This window comes from Canis aureus, chromosome 30 (genome assembly GCF_053574225.1).
Source record: "Canis aureus isolate CA01 chromosome 30, VMU_Caureus_v.1.0, whole genome shotgun sequence".
NCBI classification, from domain to species: domain Eukaryota; kingdom Metazoa; phylum Chordata; class Mammalia; order Carnivora; family Canidae; genus Canis; species Canis aureus.
Genome location: NC_135640.1, coordinates 35,346,736 through 35,366,530, shown reverse-complemented (window position 1 = coordinate 35,366,530; position 19,795 = coordinate 35,346,736). Strand labels below are relative to the sequence as shown.

At 48.4% G+C, this 19,795-nt stretch overlaps 1 protein-coding gene across 5 annotated transcripts in view; it reads right to left on the bottom strand.

Annotated features, from left to right (window-relative positions):
* DOP1B (DOP1 leucine zipper like protein B) overlaps positions 1–19,795 on the bottom strand; it is a 105,405-nt gene that overhangs the window by 62,506 nt on the left and 23,104 nt on the right. For all 5 annotated transcript variants that reach the window (XR_013368811.1, XM_077879148.1, XM_077879146.1 and 2 more), the window contains 7 exons: positions 12,248–12,429; positions 11,688–11,858; positions 5,802–5,991; positions 2,964–3,062; positions 2,514–2,637; positions 772–881; positions 398–512 (listed from right to left, as the gene is read on the bottom strand). Coding sequence is in view for 4 of the 5 variants with exons in the window: in XM_077879148.1 (XP_077735274.1) it covers positions 398–512; positions 772–881; positions 2,514–2,637; positions 2,964–3,062; positions 5,802–5,991; positions 11,688–11,858; positions 12,248–12,429 (991 nt within the window). In the remaining variant the exon portion in view is untranslated. The remainder of the gene's footprint in view (positions 1–397; positions 513–771; positions 882–2,513; positions 2,638–2,963; positions 3,063–5,801; positions 5,992–11,687; positions 11,859–12,247; positions 12,430–19,795) is intronic.

Genomic DNA, 19,795 nt, shown 5'->3' with positions numbered 1-19,795 from the left:
GAGGCCCACATTGCAGAAGTGCCTTGCCCCAGTCACAAAGCAAAAAGACGGAGGAGGGTCCCCTACTCCCTTGAAAATAAAATCTAAGCTCATTTGATACATGATATTTGATTGGAGAAACATTCTCACAAAGTCTGAACTGTCTATACTCTGGAGGCACATGTGCCGACGTGCACAATAGGAGCTCAAAGGTATTTTTCTAACAAAAGTGCTCATGTTATTGTGCAAAACTTTTAAGTGGTGCCTAGATAGGATAACTGAACACATAACATGACCGAACTATTTCAAGATTCGGAAACTCCGATGATGGAATTACATTCAAAATAACCTGAGGATTGTTGTCTCGCCAAGCTTAATACCCTTGGGCCTACGGTGGTGACCACGTTCCACACATTACCTATTTCTGGCTTGTCAAGCAGACTGACGAGGACGCGGAAGGGCTTCAGGTATGCATGGTGGCGCTCCTCTACATCGGCATCTGAGAACTTCTGGTGCAGTATCTCAGCTAGACCCTATTTAAAAAAAAAAAAAAGCCACAAATCAGGATATTGTCCAGGGACAGTTTGACATTATTGGTTGTTCTACTTGTAAATACTCTGGGAGAGGGAGAAAACCAATCACAGGGCACAGAATGAGCACACAGAATTTTTCCCACCCGTGGATCCAGGAACTTGCCCAATGTCTGCTTTGAGGTCCTGCCAATTGATCTGCTGAGGAATCATGATCAGGAATGTTCTGATTGGGATCTACTTTCCGGAAAGGCTCCTTTACCTCAACTAAAAGATCCTTGGAATATTTTTCAAAAAAATACGAGGACTGGTCTTCGTAAGAATTTGAGAGTTCAGATTCTGGCACAATGGTATTTCCTTTAATATCTGAACCTATAAAAGAACAAGAACCATAAGCTGTAACAAGATCTACAATTTTAAAGTACATAATACTGTGCAAAGGTCTCATGCTCCAGCATTTTTAAAACTAGAATTCCTCCAACAGAAAACCAAATTCCAATCTGGTAAGACTAAGTCACATTTTCTTCTGACAAAAGAAGTGATGTCCCAAGGATTCCACCTCATTAGGAGTCAATTTAGTCTGTTCCAAGAATTCACTCTAAGTGTCTTTAACAAGCCTGATTACAAGGATTGAATGAAATGAGGATCATTTTCAAAAACCAGTGTTTGCATGGCAGTATGTAAAATCGAGCTATTCTCATCTACATGCCTTTATTTTGGGCCTTGGCTAAGTCTATGAGGTCTTTGGGATAAGAAAAGGCATCTTCTGGCACAAGGAGAGACCATGGACTCTGGGACCAAGGCTAACAGGTCTAACCCAGCACTGAATTTGGATCCCAGGTCCTCTCTACACACAAGTCAAGGCCAACTAGGACAGAGCTGAATGTTTCGCAAAATCATCCTTTTGATAAAAATGCTTAAAAAGCCTGCAAATATTCCTCTTGAAATCCTTCCTAAGCTTCCATGCAATGGATTCTGGAAGTTCTATAACCAGGGAGAAGAGAGGAAAGAAGGGGTTCAGAGAACTTCCTGACTTTGGTGTGAGAAGACCTACATGTTGAGGGTTATAAAAGCAGTGAAGCAGAGAATTTCTTAGGGTGGTGAAACTACTCTGCACTGACGCTGTCATGGTGGACGCACGTCCTTACACACCTGTCCACACCCACAGTAAGGACACCCCCAAGAACGAGCCCTGATGGAAACCACGGACCCTGGTGAGGATGTGCCAGTTCACTGACTGTGACGAATGTGCCACGCCAGTGGAGGGGCTGCGGGAAGCTGGGAACTCTCTGTACCTTCCTCTGATTTTGATCTGAATATAAAACTGCTCTAAAAAAAAAAAAAAAGTCTTAAAAAAAAGCTACAGAGTCCATTCATGGTCATTTTTTACACCTTTTCTGCTCAGGTACATGAACGTGGGAATTTATAAAATTCAGAAAGTGCCAGGAGCCTCCATGCCCTGTGACTTCCTGGGCTCTGTCCCTATGAAGCCTCCCAACCAATAGTCAAGGGCTCTTTAGAAACACAAGCCTGGTTTCTCATGCTCTCCCCTGAAGTCATCCAAATGTCTTCTAAAACTTTATATCAGTTCCACAAACATTTCCATCTACGCCAAACCTTCTTTTACGCAAACTCTATAACATTTGTGGGTCTTCTCTCACCCACCCCCCAATCCCATGAGACTTCTTTATAGCACCAGGCTTCTACTTGAAAAAGGTTTAACTACAATTTTTTTGCAGTATTTCAAGCCTCTTAAGATGGAATTCAATATTCAATAAATATCCCATGGATTTATTTCCCTATTTTTAATGTAATACTTGCACCATAAGCAAAGCTACAGTGTAGACATAACTCAGCTGAGCAGGGCCATATTCAGTCGGTGTGTTCTCTCTCCACACCTTATGATTCAGAAACGTATCACGAAGATTGAAATGTGTCCCAAAAATCAGCACTAAAAGGTTTCATGTTAACTCTGACTTTCAATGATCAGCTACGGCTCAGTACCTAGTAACCATGCATAAAGCCTTCTGTTGAGAGACATGTCTCTTCTCAGCAGGGTCTGGGTGGCCGCCGACAGGATCTGCACAATGTCAGCTCTGGGCAGGGGAATGGCTCTCTCGTTGGAATCCTATTGGGGGACAGAGAAAACTTTACTGCAAAGGGATGATTGGATGATTATTGGCTTTCTGACATGTGGCCCGTCCTCAGCAGTCTACAAAGCTTTATCTTAGAAAGGCAGTTCTTCTCAAAAGGAGTTGGTTCTTCACAATGTCCACAGAGGCCATTTGGTTTTTGCTACAGAAACACCATCCTCACAAAAATGACCAAGGACCTTCCATCGGCTGAAAGCAAATGGTGATCACAAAGTGGCTGCTTTAAACCGTCCATCCCGCCGCCTTCCCCACGTCCTCAGGAAATACCAGTGACCTTCCTGGAAGAACACAAACGACTTACCAGACAGGTATAAAATGGAAAGAAGAACAGAACGATTTCCAGAGTATTTCTTTGCACCAGAACATTTGAGTCCAACAGTGACGCACACAGAGACTTTACCTGTAAGTGATAAACCACCATGAACATTTCACTCCCAAGACATTTAACATTATTTGCAGGCTACTGTTTACAGTCACAAAAGTGAAGGTAACTCCTGGGAATCTTGAAACCATTGTGTTAAATCACGTGGAACAGAACAGTAAGGTAAAAATGTGGGTTTTAGTTCTAGACACGGGGGGGGGGGGGAGGGGGCAGTGTGTGCTGGGGGAGGCCATCGACCAGACGTGATCTGTAAGCTGGAGGCTCCTCACCCCCTCCCCGGTCCTGGAATGTACATTCTGCTTACCCTCCCTGCTCCAAGGTCCCTGAGGGTCCACAGCCTTGAGACAGTGATGTGCCGCTGAGAACACATGCAAGGTGTGTAGGACTGAACCCAGTAGGGCCTCTACATAAACTTAAGATTTGGCAGGTGGAAGCTGTACGGTGCGGTTGGAGGTCTCTGTGGTCTGTCCTGCATAACCGACCACCTCCACCTGCACGTACACAGGCAGGGTTGGGAATGCTGTTTGTGAGACTCGTGCCGCCTAAGTGACCTTGGGAGCCCGGTTGGTTGACATCAGCTGGCCTCCAGGACAGAACTGGCCCTTCTGCTCTGGACACCAAGAGCTATGCAATTTGCCTTGCATCCCCTCCTGCTCTGGGCTGGGCTGCCCCCCACCCTCAGAATGGAATCCGGAAGGGGAGACAAGCACACCCAGTCCAGGCTCTTTGAAGATGTAGAGACACGATAACACAGAAACGTAGCTCGCTCCAAACTGCACGTAGGTGAATAAATTTTTTTTTTTTAGGTGAATAATTTTTTAACCTCAGAGCCCATCATCTGCCCTATAAACACAGCCCTGATGGGGATGGTCAGTCGGAAGTCTCACTTGAGGGGAGGATGCTCCATCCAGGCCTCTCAATTGGGACCCCAGCTGGCTGTCTCCATGGCGCTTCCCCAGCTAGTGAAGTTGAAGGTTGGAAGCAACTGATCTGATGTAACTTTGCCTTAGTTTCCCCTTTACTGCTTACTATCACCTTCATCTATGTGCAAATTTCCCTTTTCTTTTTTCTGCTTCTATTAGATTTTTATAATATCAATGAGGTGTTTTTTCCCTTTTGAAACTGAGAGTGCGGCTGCTGTGAACCTTTTCTTCAGAACAGATGCAGAGATCAACTGTCTCGTGGCCGCCAAGACAAGCCTTGTAAGTAAGTTCCCTTGCTTATTGAGCTGGCCCCCTCCCCATCTGGAGCGGCTTGTCTCTTGGTCTCTCCCTGCCCTCCACATACACAGGCCAGGTTCAGGTTACACCCAGGAAGCTCCCAAGTAGGCTGTAAACTGAGTGTGACATCGGCGATCCAGTCATCTGCAGCCCTCACACGGTCCATCTGAGAGCTGCAGAGGCTTGGACCAGATGGTCCGGTTCTAAGACCTCACATTCTATGATTCCAGAAAGGAACATCTTTAGGGTCCAATAGAAACTTCGGGCTAACTTAAAACCCCAAAGACATTCCGTGAAATGGATTCCAAACCAATTCAATACATATTTCACCTGTCTTTTCCAGATATAGATACATGAGATACAGAAGTGTACCAGAGGAGAAGAGCCATAGGAGAAATGCTAATAAAAACCTATGAGAATTCAGAAGAGGGGAGGGAGAAAAGGGGAGGAAGAGATCTTTCCACCAGGGAAGGCTGAGCCGGAAGGTCAGGGAGGACGTGCGCTGAGATCCATGGAGAAGGGATGGGGAGTGAGTGCAAGGAGCAAGGAGGTGGCATCCCAGACCTCCAGACCAGGCTGGGCAGGGAGCTCAGGAGTGCAGGGGCCTGGAGGGAGCGTAAGGCATTGGTGGGTTGGGAGTGGACCTGAAATACTCTCGAGTTTGGACTTTATCTGTAGGCAAGAGGAATCCAGATACTTTTCAAGCACAGTGTAGGCATGAGCAAAGTTATGCTTTAGCAAAGCAAAGAGCTAAGGGTAATCAAAGAAGCCTGGATGGGGGGAGGGGATGGGGAGGGCCTGTTGGAAGGTGACGGCACAGGTCCCAGCGGGCATCAGAGGCTGAAGGAAGCAGAGGTGGAGTGGGGAGACACGCACGCTGCTCACGCTTCCCACTAGGTGGCGACAGACTGCAGGCCATCGACACCCCAGAGCTCAGTGTGCGAAGAGAAGAAAGATCTGGAGGGTCATGAGAAGAGGCGGCCTTGCCAGGGAAGAAGGCAGCTGTCCGAAGCGCCTGGGGATGGACGCCCGAAGAACCCTGACCATCTAGGTTTGAGGGCGGCCAGACGACAGGACGATGGCAGGAGCAGGATGGAGAGACACAGCAACTGGAGGAAGAGGGAACCTGATGTGTGGACGGTGGGCATGTGGCAGGCCGGCGGGGGACACAAGGTTCTTGGCTAACGCAGCACAGTCCTCGCGGTTCCTGGAGCACTGCCTACACCTGACCAGCTAATCGTACCACTGAAGCCTTGGCCAGGCTTCCAGAAGGGCCTCTTTAGGTGCCAATACATACTGAATACGGCCATCGTTAATGCATACGTTGGAAACAAAGCCCACCACCCTGGGTTTCGTCCTGCCTACTGACCTACGGATGCCTCCCCGGTCTGCTCGGCAGCAGAGCGCACAGACTCGGAGGCTCAGGACACCTCCACTTCCCTGCCACCATCACCGATGTCCCTTGGCAGCCCCAGCTGACAAGCTGTGCGCGAGGAACCCGGCCGCCACCCGCCCTCCCGAGAGGAGCAGCACCCACCGTGAGCTGGTAATCCGTGCCCAGCATGTACTTCTGCTCCTTGCCGGGCGAGTCCCTGCTGATGTGGCCCACCACGAAGAGCGAGGCGGGGAGGCGGATGGCCGGGCTCACCAGGACGCTCCCCCAAAGGGCCGCGTAAAACACCTCCTTGCCGACCACCAGGGACAGCCTCAGGAGCAGAGCGTCTGTTCTGTGGACAAGAGATGCAGACTGTCAGGGCTGGGTCCCGCGTACCAGCAGCCACCGCTCCCTCTCCCCGCAACGTCAAACACCATGTCCTCATCATTCCGAGCGCCTGCCATCTCTTCTTGCCTTTCTGCTCTGTCCACCTGCCAGCTGTCACTGAAACTGAGTTTGCTAAAACAAACATGTCACCGACAGGTACGGCTTCTTGGCCAACAGGAAGTGTCTGACGGGTCGTGTCACCGTGGCGCGGAGCTCCCTCTCTGCCAGGGCCTTGCTGCAGACCTGCAGGACTTAGCAGGAGGGCGATGCCACCACCGTATCGGGGACGAGATCATCCTCAAAGGTTGGTGCAACTGACTGGAGACTTAAGTAATGATAAAGATAACCCCCCACCTGGGCAGAGCCAGGGGACATTTGACTTTAGGAACACAGGACAAAATTCACCTGGGCCTCCCACTCGATGCAAATTCCATATGGCCTGTCCCTCTGCCCCCAGCACACCCCTATGCTGATTCCTGCTCTGGGAAGTTCTCCTGCTGATGCCTGACATTTCTTTGTCCCTTATCTCTCTGAGTCTCTCTCCTCTGACACGACATCAGCAACTTCATGCCCGCCCTGTAAGAGAGGCAGTGTCATCAGTGGGTCTGGGCTTGTTTTTCCATTGATACCAAGGCCAGGCCCCCCTCTGCTCAGTGGCCTGCATGCAGCTGACTAGGGCACCTTCCCTGTCAACACGAGAGCAGTTTGCCGGGCCCGATGACAGCACCTGTCAATAAAACAGCAGAGGCAAATTCCCACAAGTGGATTTCGTTGAGGGAGCAAACTGACTCAAAATCACAAGAATTCCATCCCTTGCATCTCCCATCTGCAAAGACGACACACAAAAATCACAGAAGGAGTAGCCCAGTGTAATGCAGTGGTCTCCCCAGGTTCCTGGAGTCAGGTCTCTATTGTCCAAATCCTGCGTCTGCTTCCTGGCAGTGGTCCCCAGGATGAGTTTATTAACCTCTGTGCACGTTAGCTGCCGGCTATGAGATCCAGGGGAGATGGAGATGTCCCAAGCATGACCTGAGAGTCTCGTGTAAAACTCAGGACAGACAAACAGAGCCAGTGCTCAGGCCTTCTGTTACCACCAGGTCTGCTCTGCTTGCTGACACGTCCTTAACATCCAGACGATCGTCTGACACTCAAAACATTGTGAAATGAATACCACCCCTTCCCTTTTTTAGGACTCAAATTGTCTTCAGCTTACTTTTCAATCATCTGTTCAGGGTATACAAAGACTTTTCATTCCAAAAAAGTATCTACTACCTTTCTAAACAAGATTTATTGTAGAGAGAGAGAGTGTGTGTGTGTGTATGTGGTGGTGGTAAGGGGGGTGGGGAGTAGAGGAGAAAGAAGAGAGAATCTCCAGCAGACGCCCCATTGAGTGAAGAGCACAGTGTGGGGCTTGATCTCACAACTCCAAGATCATGACCGGGGCCGAAATCAAGAATCTAGTGCTTAACCAACGGAGCCACTCAGGCACCCCTACAATCTCTTTATATTAACAGCAAGTTTTGTTCTCTTTAAGGCTCATCTGAATCTTTTCATCTCATAAAATATTTGATTTTTACTGTGCAAATGATGCACAATATCATCTTTACAGAAAGAAACAAAACAGGATGCCTGGGTGGCTCAGCAGTTGAGCATCTGCCTTTGGCTCAGGTCAGATCCCGGGGTCCCAGGATCGAGTCCCACACTGGGCTCCCCGCATGGAGCCTGCTTCTCCCTCTGCCTGTGTCTCTGCCTCTCTCCCTCTCTGTGTCTCTCATGAATAAATAAACAAAATCTTAAAAAAAAAAAAAAAAAGAAACAAAACTGAAGAAGCACGAGTAATAGTCAAATGCTTAGGAAAAGCACACAGAATGGTTTAGTGGCTAAAGATACCGACTAATCTACTACTGAGGCTGAACAAACAAATACAGCGTATGTTGCCCAGCTCTGAAAACAGTGCAGCAAAGGCCCCAATTTGAGGCAGAAGCACGTGGTGGCAGATCAAGCAGATGGTAACTGTCCCCTGGGCAGACAGGACAGTCCCGAGAGAGGCAGAGATTCCTCTGGCAGGAGATTAACTGAGAAAGTCCCCGGGGTGCTCCCATCGCCAACACTGCTACGTACACACTGACATCACATCCCCCTTTGCTCAGAACAGTGTATTACCAAAGTCAGTTCCCTGGAACACTGGCCACGAGCTGCTCCACAGAAAGGAAGGGTTCCACTGACAAGAAATCAGGGAAACGCCATCTAGGCTAACCCTTCTTCAATATTCGGAGTGCACCGGCTAGTTTTCTTTATGAAAGAAATACAGCTTCAGTCTCATTTTATCCTAAACAAATTAATAGATATCAAAAACTTAAATGATGCTGTGGTTCACAAAAGGGCAATGAGGACAAAACTTTGCTCCGGAGAGCACAGTAAAGAGGAAGACAACTGGGCTCAGACTCAAGAAACTCTCTATTAAGTGAGAATTACTCCCATCCTCTCAGATGTGAAATTCCAAAATCAGCACTCACAGTTTAGAGCTCAGGACTCGAATCTTTCCTCTTCAGAACCAACGGGCAACCTCCAAAGCCCTCCTGTTTCCATCTCTCCTGCCTCACTCTGGCTGGTGTGCTTGTACCTCCTATGAGCACCAGCTCACTTGGACGACAGCACTAACATGCTCTCCTCTATTCAACCGACAGCAAGTGACACGGACCGTTTGCCGTGAACCCCAAGCATCCCCCAACTTCAGCTGTGTAGTCACTTGCCTAGTGGGTGGTCCCGGAAAGCCAAGCTGTCACAAGAGCAAAGAGCTGGGGGTGTGAGCATCTGAGGGAGCACAACAGTGACAACAGCATCCTGTACCACCACAGGTCAGGCCCCCTCCCAGAGGGGTAAAAAACATTCTAGAACCAGTAGAGCTCATCATCATGGTGCCTGGAATCAACCAAAAGAAAGGTCAATAAATATGCTTCTGGGCACCTGGGCAGCTCAGTCAGTTAAGCGTCTGATTCTTGCTTTCAGCTCAGGTCATGGTGTCAGGGTGGTGGGATCCAGCCCCACGTCTGACCTCAGCGCGGAGTCGCCCTAGGATTCTCTCTCTCTCTCCCCCTCTCCCTTTGCCCCTCCTCCTGCTCGCATGCATGCGCGTTCTCTCTCTCTCTCTCTCTGCAATAAATCTTGTTTTATTATCATTTATTATTATTCTTGTCAAATAAGTCTTAAAAAAATATGTTTCAACTTCTATTTACATCAGGCTCTCTCAACCCTGACGAGATGGACTTTGGGGCCAGATAAGCCCTTGTTGTGGGGACAATCATGTTGCAGCAGGATGTTAGCGCTAGATGCCAGTAGCACCCTCTCTACCCCAGTGGTAACAGCCAAAGGAATGATGTCAAATGTCCGTGGGGGATACAGATTCAGCCCAGCTGAGAACCACTGACTCACATTTTTGCTTGCTCACAGACCTCTGGAAATAGTCACCTTTTCCCCAAATCCTCAGAAGGGGAGTCTGGTACTTTCTCCCTACTACTCCTGCTTTCTCAGGGCAGCAAAACACAGCTGTGAAGCTACCTCATGGGCCCTTTAAAGAAGAAATTCTGGCCAGGATTAGTGTGCAGGCACACAAGGACTAGAAAGCCAGTGTGAAGAGTTAGTCCTAACTGGCCAGAGTCTCTGTTCTTAGGGTTCATGGACAAGCACAAGCCAGGAACAGTCTACGGCTCCAGGGAACTAGTGAGTCACCCGGCCTGCAGCGGCCCCAGCCTAACTCAGCCCTCTGCATCTGCTGCCAATGGGGACATCGGAGGAGGGCGGGGGGTGGGAGTGAATGGGTGACGGGCACTGGGTGTTATTCTGTATGTTAGTAAATTGAACACCAATAAAAAATAAATTAAAAAAAAAAAAAAAAAAAAAAAGATCCCCTCTCCCTGCCCCTCCCTTTGTTGTTCCTGCATAGGGTTTGCTGGGGGTATATGCCTCGGTCCCTGAGCACTTAGGGGAAAAGAGAGTTACCGACTTTCCTCAAACTAACATGGATACAGAGACCAAAGACTCTAGTGCTGTTGTCCCAATTACTGTGCTCAGACACATCCACTCAAAGATTCTAGAATCTTCCACCAGCATCCACCTCGGAGAGCTGATAACGAATGGCTTTGGGGTGCCGCAGACACTTGGCCTGGTTTTCCGTCATGGTTCCATCCACTCAGTGATTCATGCAGCTCTACTCAGTTCTTGGTTCGATATCAAGAAATCACACCAAGAGATCCATGTTAAGCAACTTTAGCAACTGTTCCAATGAATCCTCATTGATCAGCTAAGAGAATGCACAAAAACACCCGCCCCAACTATTTAAACTCTTCTGGTGTGATTCATTCTCACAAATTCACATTTTGGGAACTGAACTGATGTATTCATCTGTCAGATGATGGAAAAAAAACATTTATAAACACACACACGAACATACACGGATCTGTTTGGGAAACATGAACGGGCCAGCACTTCTAGAAAGAGCCTGGGACTAGGGGTTAAGAGACAGGTCTGGTAAGGGTCCTCTTGCTGACCCCTACATGACCTCCAGTTCATTATCTCCACACACCTAACCGATCTTGCCTGCGGGCACAGGCTTAAAACAGCAACGAGACAGACTCTGCCTTCTAAGGAAATGGATCCTACCGACCCAACCCACTGCAAAGATGGACCCTTCACTGGGAAGTGGGAAGCCACCACGTGCTCTACGTGAACGCTAGATATGTTACAATGCATATTTTTGGTTAAGTTTGTCAAATTCTACTACAAATGCTCATGACTTAAATGTAGCCTTGGTCACTAGCCACAACCCCTCAAACCGTTTAATTACTTGGTTTCTCTGAGTTTAGGGGAGCACTTGAAGCAGACCTTGAATTGATTCCTTGATTCCACCCGAGCCTCCGCACCCCCCGAGTCACAGCCAACATGACAGACAAAGGCGGTGTGGCTGGGGCCTCTGGCGTGGGGAAAATCTGAGCAGTGCATTGTGTAATCAGATGGAAACTTTTGCAAGCACAGAGGTTTCTAAACCTCACAGTCAGGCTGCACATGGGCTCTTGAAGCAGGTCCTATTAACAGAGGTTAATCACAGTGATCACTCAGAATGGTTAATATGACGGAAGTGAGTTCCTACATGATAATTCCTGAAAAATAGGCTACTGTGTATACCCAATAGTCTGAAGGGATATACGCTTTCGTTTGCTCCTGAGCATGACCAAAAAAACCCAAAAACAAAAAACCCCTGTGTGACCTTCTATGCATATGAGCTTTACAAATTTCCCCAAAGCGGTGCTGAAATTTTGAAGCTATTCTGCTTAACATCGCCTTTTCCAGCCCTCGCCATAAATAAAGCACGGCTCTGCAAGCAGCCTAGTGTAATGGGAAGAAGGAAGACTTCAGAATCTGACCTATGTGCCTTAGGATCCCAGCTCTGCCACTCGCTGACTGTGGGCCTCTGGGAAACCTTCTCACTTTCTGACTCACTGGAGACAATTCCGAGGAGGACACAGTATTTGGTCAAGCGGAGACCAGCACAGCAATGTCAAGCATGATTCCCTGCCACACAGACCTCTGTACCTCCTGGCCTGCTTCCCAAAGCAGTGGCGTCACACGCAAGCAGCACAGCCATCAGCACCGGATGAGACCCACCTGTCATAGATCTCGGAGCCCTCCTCCAGGCCGGGCAGCAGGCCCACGATGAAGGCCTGGAGACTGGGCAGGAGCAGCTTCTGCAGCGGGAGAAAGTACTTCTCATATAGGCCGAGCAGCACGGGCCTCACCGACATCGCCGCGTTGGCCAGAAGAGGAAACAACCCACAGCTGTGGGAGAGAGGGGATAAATGAGACACCGAATCAGAAGTCTGGCACAATCACCCAGCTAAAAGGAGTTTTCAGGAACAGCCAGCCAGCCATTTACACTGGGGTTGTAGACGCTTGCTGGTGCCACGACGGTCACAACATACCGTTCGGCCAAGAGCAGGCATCTAGATAGACAGTAGGTATGACACGGTCCTACTGAGAACACGCTCAAAGAAAGGCCTGGGTGCTGCGCTCCAGAGGTGACCGCTGGTTATGTCCTGCTGTTGTGTGTACGATGAACTGTTGCCCACCACCCCCTATTTTGCTGGTTTGTCATCTTCTAATCTTGCGAACTGAAATCCTGGTTGCTCAGGTAATAAGACGGTAACGTGATAGGGAGGCTACTATACCTGTATAGGAACAAATCCTTGGCCAGCCATTTGGTCCCCACAATTTTGAAGATAATCTCATAGGTTTCTAGGGCTTTTAGGTGCACACCGCTGGGCAAAGCAGGATGCAGGCACTGAGCTAACCTCTTGCTGATAATGAGCCGTCTTGGCAATAAGGAATACCTCAGGTTACTCTGGAGGGCCTAGAAAACAGGAGGAAAAACATGAGGAAGAAGGTATGGACATTTACAATGTCAAGTAAGTCACCCGCAGCCAGGAAGACTCCAGCAAACGCCAACCGAAGACAGAGGGCCTGTGTAGGGAACACCAGGGGGGCCACAAGCCAGGCTCCAGGGACACGGGTACCAGTGAAGCCCCTGGCAAGGCTGGAGATGAGGCAGGCATCAGAATCAAGAGCAGGGGCACTGTCACCAACAGACCAGTGTGTCAGTCACACGTGGGAACCTGGGTATCGGTGAGGACTCCTGTGCACACACGAGTCCAAACAGAACATGGACTGTATCAGGGGAGGCGACCCTCATCCCTAGGAGGACCCTTGCCTGTGTGCTGGGGAGGCCCTTGGAATCTGCCCGGCGAAAAGAGGACGTCTGAATTATCCCCATCATTCTCACAGCCAGGTGGCTCTGAGGGGTTACCCCAGAAGAAATGCGGGGGGAGGGGGGCACACTTCTAGGCCACGAGTCCTGGAATCTTTAGCAGTGGTGATCCTGCTGGGAGGGACCCACATCCCACTGGAGAAAGGCCCAACCCTGCTGGGGTGCAACAACAGGATTCCTGAGCCAGGCCTCTGCCAGCCGGACACAGGCCTCGTCTGCGCTCAAGCAGCCCAAGTACTGGGGGTACCTGAGAAACATGGTCAGGAGTGTGAGTGGATCACTGCCTCCCTGCACAGCCTCGAGTGACCACTGGCACACTGCTGCGTCTGGGTGGGTCCTCATGACTCAATCTTAGAACACAAAGTGTCTGTCATTATGGAATGATCCACAAATATTTGCTCAAAGCCTACAGGGTGAAGTCCACGCTTCTTAAAAAGCCACTCAAAGGCCTCCATAGCATGAGTCCTGCCTGCTTTGCCCCCCTCCCCCGCCCCCATCTCTTAATTCATCAGCTTCAAACTGTAGCAACACAGATCCAGTTGTGATTCCTGCCTGCGCACTTTCTCTGCCCCAACCTCCTTCCCCGCAGGAGACTTAGCATCCCCTCTCGTGGAGGTGGAATGTCCCCCCATCCCCAGCAGGGTGCCCAAGTTTAGTTACTCCTGCGCTGGGTCCCATGTGTCCATCCCATCTGTCACCAATACAACACTGTTCTAATGATTATCTGCGCCGGGGCTGCCTTAGGCGGTGAGCAACTCTCTGAGGGCCGGGTCTGTTGTCTTCCTCTCTGCGGTTTTCAGCAGCGCTCTGCACAGAGCCTAAAACAAAGCAGGCATTCTGGAAGAATGTCATAAGACGTGTGTGATGCCAACTGCATTCTATCTCTGTCTCCCAACTGCTGGCCCCTGGACCATATGGTCTTAGGGCCGTGACAGCTTTCTTTTTATAAACAAGGAAAATGATCCTGCCCCTAAAACATACACTGAGGTTATGCAGGAGGTAAAGGGAAAGGAAGGAAAATAATATTTTTCATCACAAGCCTGTAGTCTAACTGAACTCTCCAATTCAATAAACCCATGTCTCAAAAACACCCCCATGTAACTAGAGATCATCAAGAGACACCTTAAAACATTGTATGTAAATGTCTGATATTTTAAAACAAAGGGAAACCAACAAAATATTTTTTTAAAGATTTTAATTTATTTGACAGACTGAGAGTGTGAGTGCATGAATGTGAGGAGGGGAGAGGGGGAGAGGGAGAGTCCCCAGCAGACTCTTCACCAAGCATGGAGCCCACTGGGGGGCTTGATCTCATCACCCTGAGAGCATGACCTGAGCCAAAGTCAAGAGTCAGACATTTAACAAACTGAGCCACCCCGGGGCCCCCAAAATAATTTTTTTTAAATGTTCTTCTGTCAAAACAAATCCTGAGGTAACTTGAAACACATGCTGTAACGGGATAAGAACAAAGTGAGACAGCTTTGGCGGAGAGGAAATGAATGTGCCAAATGCACAGGAAGCTGTATTTTATTATGGACATTTTAAAAAACATAGAAAAACAGTTGGAACAGCCATACAACCATCACTCGGCTTCAACAAGTATCAACTCCCGGCCAGTCCTGAAGACTCGGCTTCTAGAAAACCATGTCTGCGACTTGACTGGCTCATCGATAACGGGATTCAAGAGCAGGAAAGAGGGCCTCTGTCTTCACCTGAAGCAATCTTTTTTGTCGGGATCAAGCACTTGTGTTTCCTTTTTCTTCTAAGATTTTATTTGAAAAGAGAGAGAGAGAGAGAGAGAGAATGAGGGGAGAGGCAGGGGGAGAGGGAGAAGCAGACTCCCCGCTGAGCAGGGAGACCAATGCGGGGCTCCATCCTAGGAGGCTGCGATCATGACCCAAACCAAAGTCAGACACTTAGCCAACTGAGCCACCCAGATGCCTTCAACCATTTGTTTTTTTTAAGTCAGCATGTCTGTGCTGCTCAGTGTATTCTAAGGACTTCTGCTGTTTGAGGTGGAAAAGATGGGGCACCCCCCATGGTGGTTATCTGGGACCCAATGGTGTTTGCCTTCCTTGGGCTGTGGATGTTCGGAATCCCATTCCTCTGCCCTTTTGACCCCAGGTGTGGCCGCATGACTTACTCGGGCCAGTGGGATGAGTGGGGTGATACGTGTCATGCAGGCACAGGCTTTAAAAGCCAACTCAAAGCATGTTGGGTTCTCTCTCCTTGACTCTAAGATCATGGAGATGTGAGCTGAGCTGACGCCTCTCCCAGCCTGGCTGCCTGAGAAATTACAGAGCAGAAACCGTGTGCTGACCCAGTGAGGCCGAACCCAACTGTGTATGACTCACTGAGACGAGGGACTGTTTGTTACCGTGGCATAACCCTCACTATCCTGACTGATAAACCCCTTCCCACATACACGCAATCACAGTGAACCACAACCACCCATTCCAAATGAATGAGGCTGCTTGCTATTTCTATCTCATTTGTGTGACTTGATTTGATTTGAAAAAAGACATAGGAAAAGAAACATAACCAAGAGCTGAGGCCGTGACTAGTAAACAGGGAATGGGTCGGTCACCGGATACTGTCGGTGTCAATCCATGCAAACACATATGTCTGAGACAGGGAGGGACTCACTGCCACTGAGGTACCTAGAGATAAAGGAAGCTGTCGGAGCTGAAAATTCAGCAAAAACAAAAGATATAAACAGATAGTACTTAGAAAAATGAGAAGGTGCTTGTCCTTCCTGGTAAGAAAAATGTAGATTAGGACTACAAGACAATACCATTCTTTTCACCCACCAGACTGTCAAGTTAGATCAAAGCACACAAGTTCAGGAGCAGAGCAGAGCCACCCAGAGATGGGGAATCAAGTTAAGTTCCTCACCTAGAGTCAGGATGTGGCCAGACTTTGCCAGCCAGCTCCTTAGAGCAGTTAGGAGAGCCAACCCTTCTGCATCATTTTCATCACTAATCACGGGCCTGAAATCGTGCCTAGGTCACAGCATTTGTGCTAACCCACTTTGCACAGAGCCTGGCACTTAACAGGTGCTTCTACACGGAGGCTAGGCTAAAAAAACAATACTGAATTATTATAATGCTGGTTTAATATGGGAAGTTTGGGGTTGAGGGCCTGGCATGCCAGTTCCACCATCTGCTTGTTGGGCAAACTCTTTAAACTTTCTGGCTATGGTTTCATCTAGAAAAATGGAGATCATGGCACCTCACAAAGTTGCACACATCAAATGAGACACCCCATGCAAAGAGGACAGCACAATGTCTGGCACAGTGTCATTATTATGATGACAAATTGAAAATGAAGCACAAGGGACCCCTGGGTGGCTCAGTGGTTGACCCTGCTTCTCCCTCTCCCTCCCTTCTGCTCATGTGAACGTCCACTCTCTCTTTCTCAAAAATAAATAAAGAAAAATCTTCTAAAAAATAAACACACCTTCTGGGTGAGTAGTAATAAGTAGCATCTCACAAACATGCCAGAAGGGGAACATAAGCCAACTCTTGGTGCCATTAAGGAAACAGTGGTCTGCTCCCTCATCACCCCCCTCCCCTGTGTGCAGAGACTCCGGGGTGGGGCTAGTGAAGGAAGAGCCAGTTGCCTCTGGTCAGTGGTAAAGGCCACCAGGAAGGTCCCCACGCTGGTTCCCCTAAATTCTCCCTCTGTAAGACTTTATCTTTAGTCTCGCTGGGGGTTAATGCATGGCTGTGACCATCTCCATTTTTCAGGGTAGACTTAAAAGGGAAGGAGTCCTCCAGTGATTCATTCCCCCCCCCCCCCCACTTTGACTGCTGAAGACTCAGAGCTCAGGGCGGTGGTCCAGCCATGGGGGATTTCTTGAGTCGGCCACCTCTGACTTGGGAGCTCTGCTACCTGGGAGCTGGCAACTCAGGCACCCCCGCACTAAGGAAGTGCTTGGCTCATGTGGCCAGCCCACTTTTAGGATCTGAAAAACACTTCTCAGGAGGAAATTGGAGGCCTTCTGTGCCATCCTCTCTCAGAGTAAGCCAGATGCCCATGGCTGTCACTGCTTTTTGAAAAAGAAAATGTTCTATTTAGAAGAACCTGGGCCTAGGAGGTTTCAAAACTGAGTGCTGTGCACTGCTGGTGGGAATGTAAACTGGTGCCATTTCCGGGCAAACAGTAGGGTGGCTCCTCAAAAGATCAGGGGCGCCTGGCCGGCTCAGTCGATAGAGCATGGGGCTGTTGATCATGGGGTCATTAAGTTTAAGCCTCACATTGGGTGGAGAGTTTACTTAAAAAAAAAAAATCTTAAAAAAAAAAGATTAAATGTTTGACTTGTTTACCAAATTACTATATGATCCAGCAATTCCACTTCTGAGCACATGTGCAGAGGAACTGAGAGCAAGGATTCAAAGAGGTATCTGCACACCTCTGTTCATTGCAGCCCTATTTACAATAGCCAAAACGTGAAAACAACCCAGATGTCAATGAATGCATCAATAAAATGTGGTCTACACAGTAGACCAGTACTCAGCCTTAGCAAGGAAGGAAATCCTGAGGCACGCTACATGGATGAACCCCGAAGACTGCACTCAGTGCAATGAGCCAGATGCAAAAGGATGAACACTGACTCCACTTCCATGAGGTCCGTAGTGTTGTCAAAGTGACAGGCACGGGAAATGGAACGGTGGGGGTTGGGGGCCTGGGAGGCGGGGGTGGGGAAAGGGCAGCCCATGTCTCATAGAAACGGTCTCAGTTTTGGATGGTGGTGCTGGGTGTACAAGGTAAACACGCTGAATACCACTGAACAGTACACTCGTAAACAGTTAAAATGGTAAATTTTATATATATTTGATCACCCAAAAAGACAAAAGAAGCCAATGCTGTTTCATCCAACTGCTCCTGCAGCTGAGCTGCCAAGAACCATGAACTCCCGAGTGACGTCTATATGTTGAACAAACTGAAAACTCTTTCCTCACCAGAGAACAAAGGGACTCCTTTTAATAAATCCTGAAGGGACCCAGGGACTCGGTCCAACCTCTCTTGAGTGTGAGGCTTTTTTCCCCCTTTTCTTTTAGAGAGAGAGAGAGAGAGTGCACACACACTCATAAGCGAGCAGGGGTGGTGGGGAGGGGGAATCCCAAATAGATTCCCCAACCAGTGTGGGGCCTGACATGCAGCTTGATCTCACCACCGTGAGATCATGACCTGAGCCGAAACCAAGAGTCAGAAGCTTAAACCACTGAGCCACCCAGGTGCCTCTGAGTGTGAGTTTTTAACCCTTAATTAAATAGCCAGCTGAACTGAGTCCACCTTCTAGCACTTCAAAACTCCGGATTTCCTCCTGGGTATTTGAGAGCTGCCGAGACTGGAACCCTGGTGTGGGTTAGGGAAGGCCAGCCTCTATCCAGGCACTGCGCTTCTCCAGCAGGGAAAGCCCAGTGAGGATTTCCAGGGAACTTTCATTATTTGGGTTGTGTTTTTCAGGACACTAGAAACCCAAGTAAGCTTAATAGATGCACAGAGAGATATATACAAACACAGTCTATGAAATATATATATATACAACACACATGATAAACACTGAATAAAAATGATGAGAAACATTTGTTAAAAAACAAAGATGAGAAATGTTCTTCAGCTATAGACTAAATAACTCAAGGAAACTCATGAATCTGGAAGGAAAAAATGGCCATGTTTTCAAAATCACTTTGAAAAGTGCTAAACAGAAAGGAAGAGCTACGATTAAACCAGAAATAAACCTCCCTTCCTTGTTTTCCTTAAAAGCTACACTATTTTGAAAAACATTCCTTGAGCTACAATCAAGATGTAATATTTTGGACCTCATTGTATGCATCAGCTCAGCAGGCTGACCTTAAAATAAAATAATGAAAAATTTACAAAACGTAAGTTTGAAAAAGAAAGGTTTGAGCCACAGCCACACTTCATTAATGGAGACCAGGAAGTGTCTCACTTTGCTCCACCCAAGACAATGTCTGCGCTGCACTTTATTTTATTCTGGCATCACGCTATCTGGCAGCCTGATGTTCTCTAGCACTCTCAGCACAATTCAGAAGGGTTTTCTGTAAGAAACAGGATTAAAGATTCCAAAAGGGCAGACCATGGACTCAAAAGGTAATTTAGTACACTTAAAAAATGGTGAAGATAAATTGTATGTTAAGTGTGTTTTATCACAACTAAAAAAAAATGTTAAGGGTGATTTAACAATATGGATAGGGGGTAACTTATATTCGGTTTTAAAAAGTTCCTAAGGGAGATCACCCAAACCTGCTCTTCACCATGATAACACTGACCTCAGGATGCCAGGTGCTCATCTACAAGCAAGCCAATTTAAAAGCAGGTCTCGCATGGAGCAAATGGTAAAATACCAGCAGGTCCTCTTCCTGGAAGTTGGTCATCGTTAAAAGGATGCTCGTTTCACGCCGCAAAAACGAAGCTGTGCAGCGAGTGAGGCTGGCCAAGTGGCACAAACTTGAATAGTCATTAAATACTTGCCAAGGTACACCAACGGTGCCCTTCAGACAGAAGGAAAACAGGACAGACACTGAGTACGAACAAATTGGCCAGAGCGTCCCACACTAAAGTAGGCCACGTATGGAAGGTGGAGATGGCAAAGAGTGTCATGCCTTGGCTGAAATGGCAGTGACTCGGCCACAGTGCCAGCTTGGGAGCAGGGCGGGGGAGGATGGCAAGAGACAAGAGGAGAAATGATTGGTCCCTAACAGCCACGACAGGGAGCTGGGGTTTCAGAGAACCAACAAAGTCAGCTGTTGTTTGATTGGGGGAGTGACACCGGCACAACCCCTCTGTAAATGAAGAGCTTCCTTCTTAGAAAGGTCACGGATTGAAACACGACTGCGCTGCACTGACGCATCAGCTGACCGCCTGGGGCCAACCTGCAGAGCGGTGACCCCGAGTGAGTAGTCAACTCTTGGCTTGCGACACC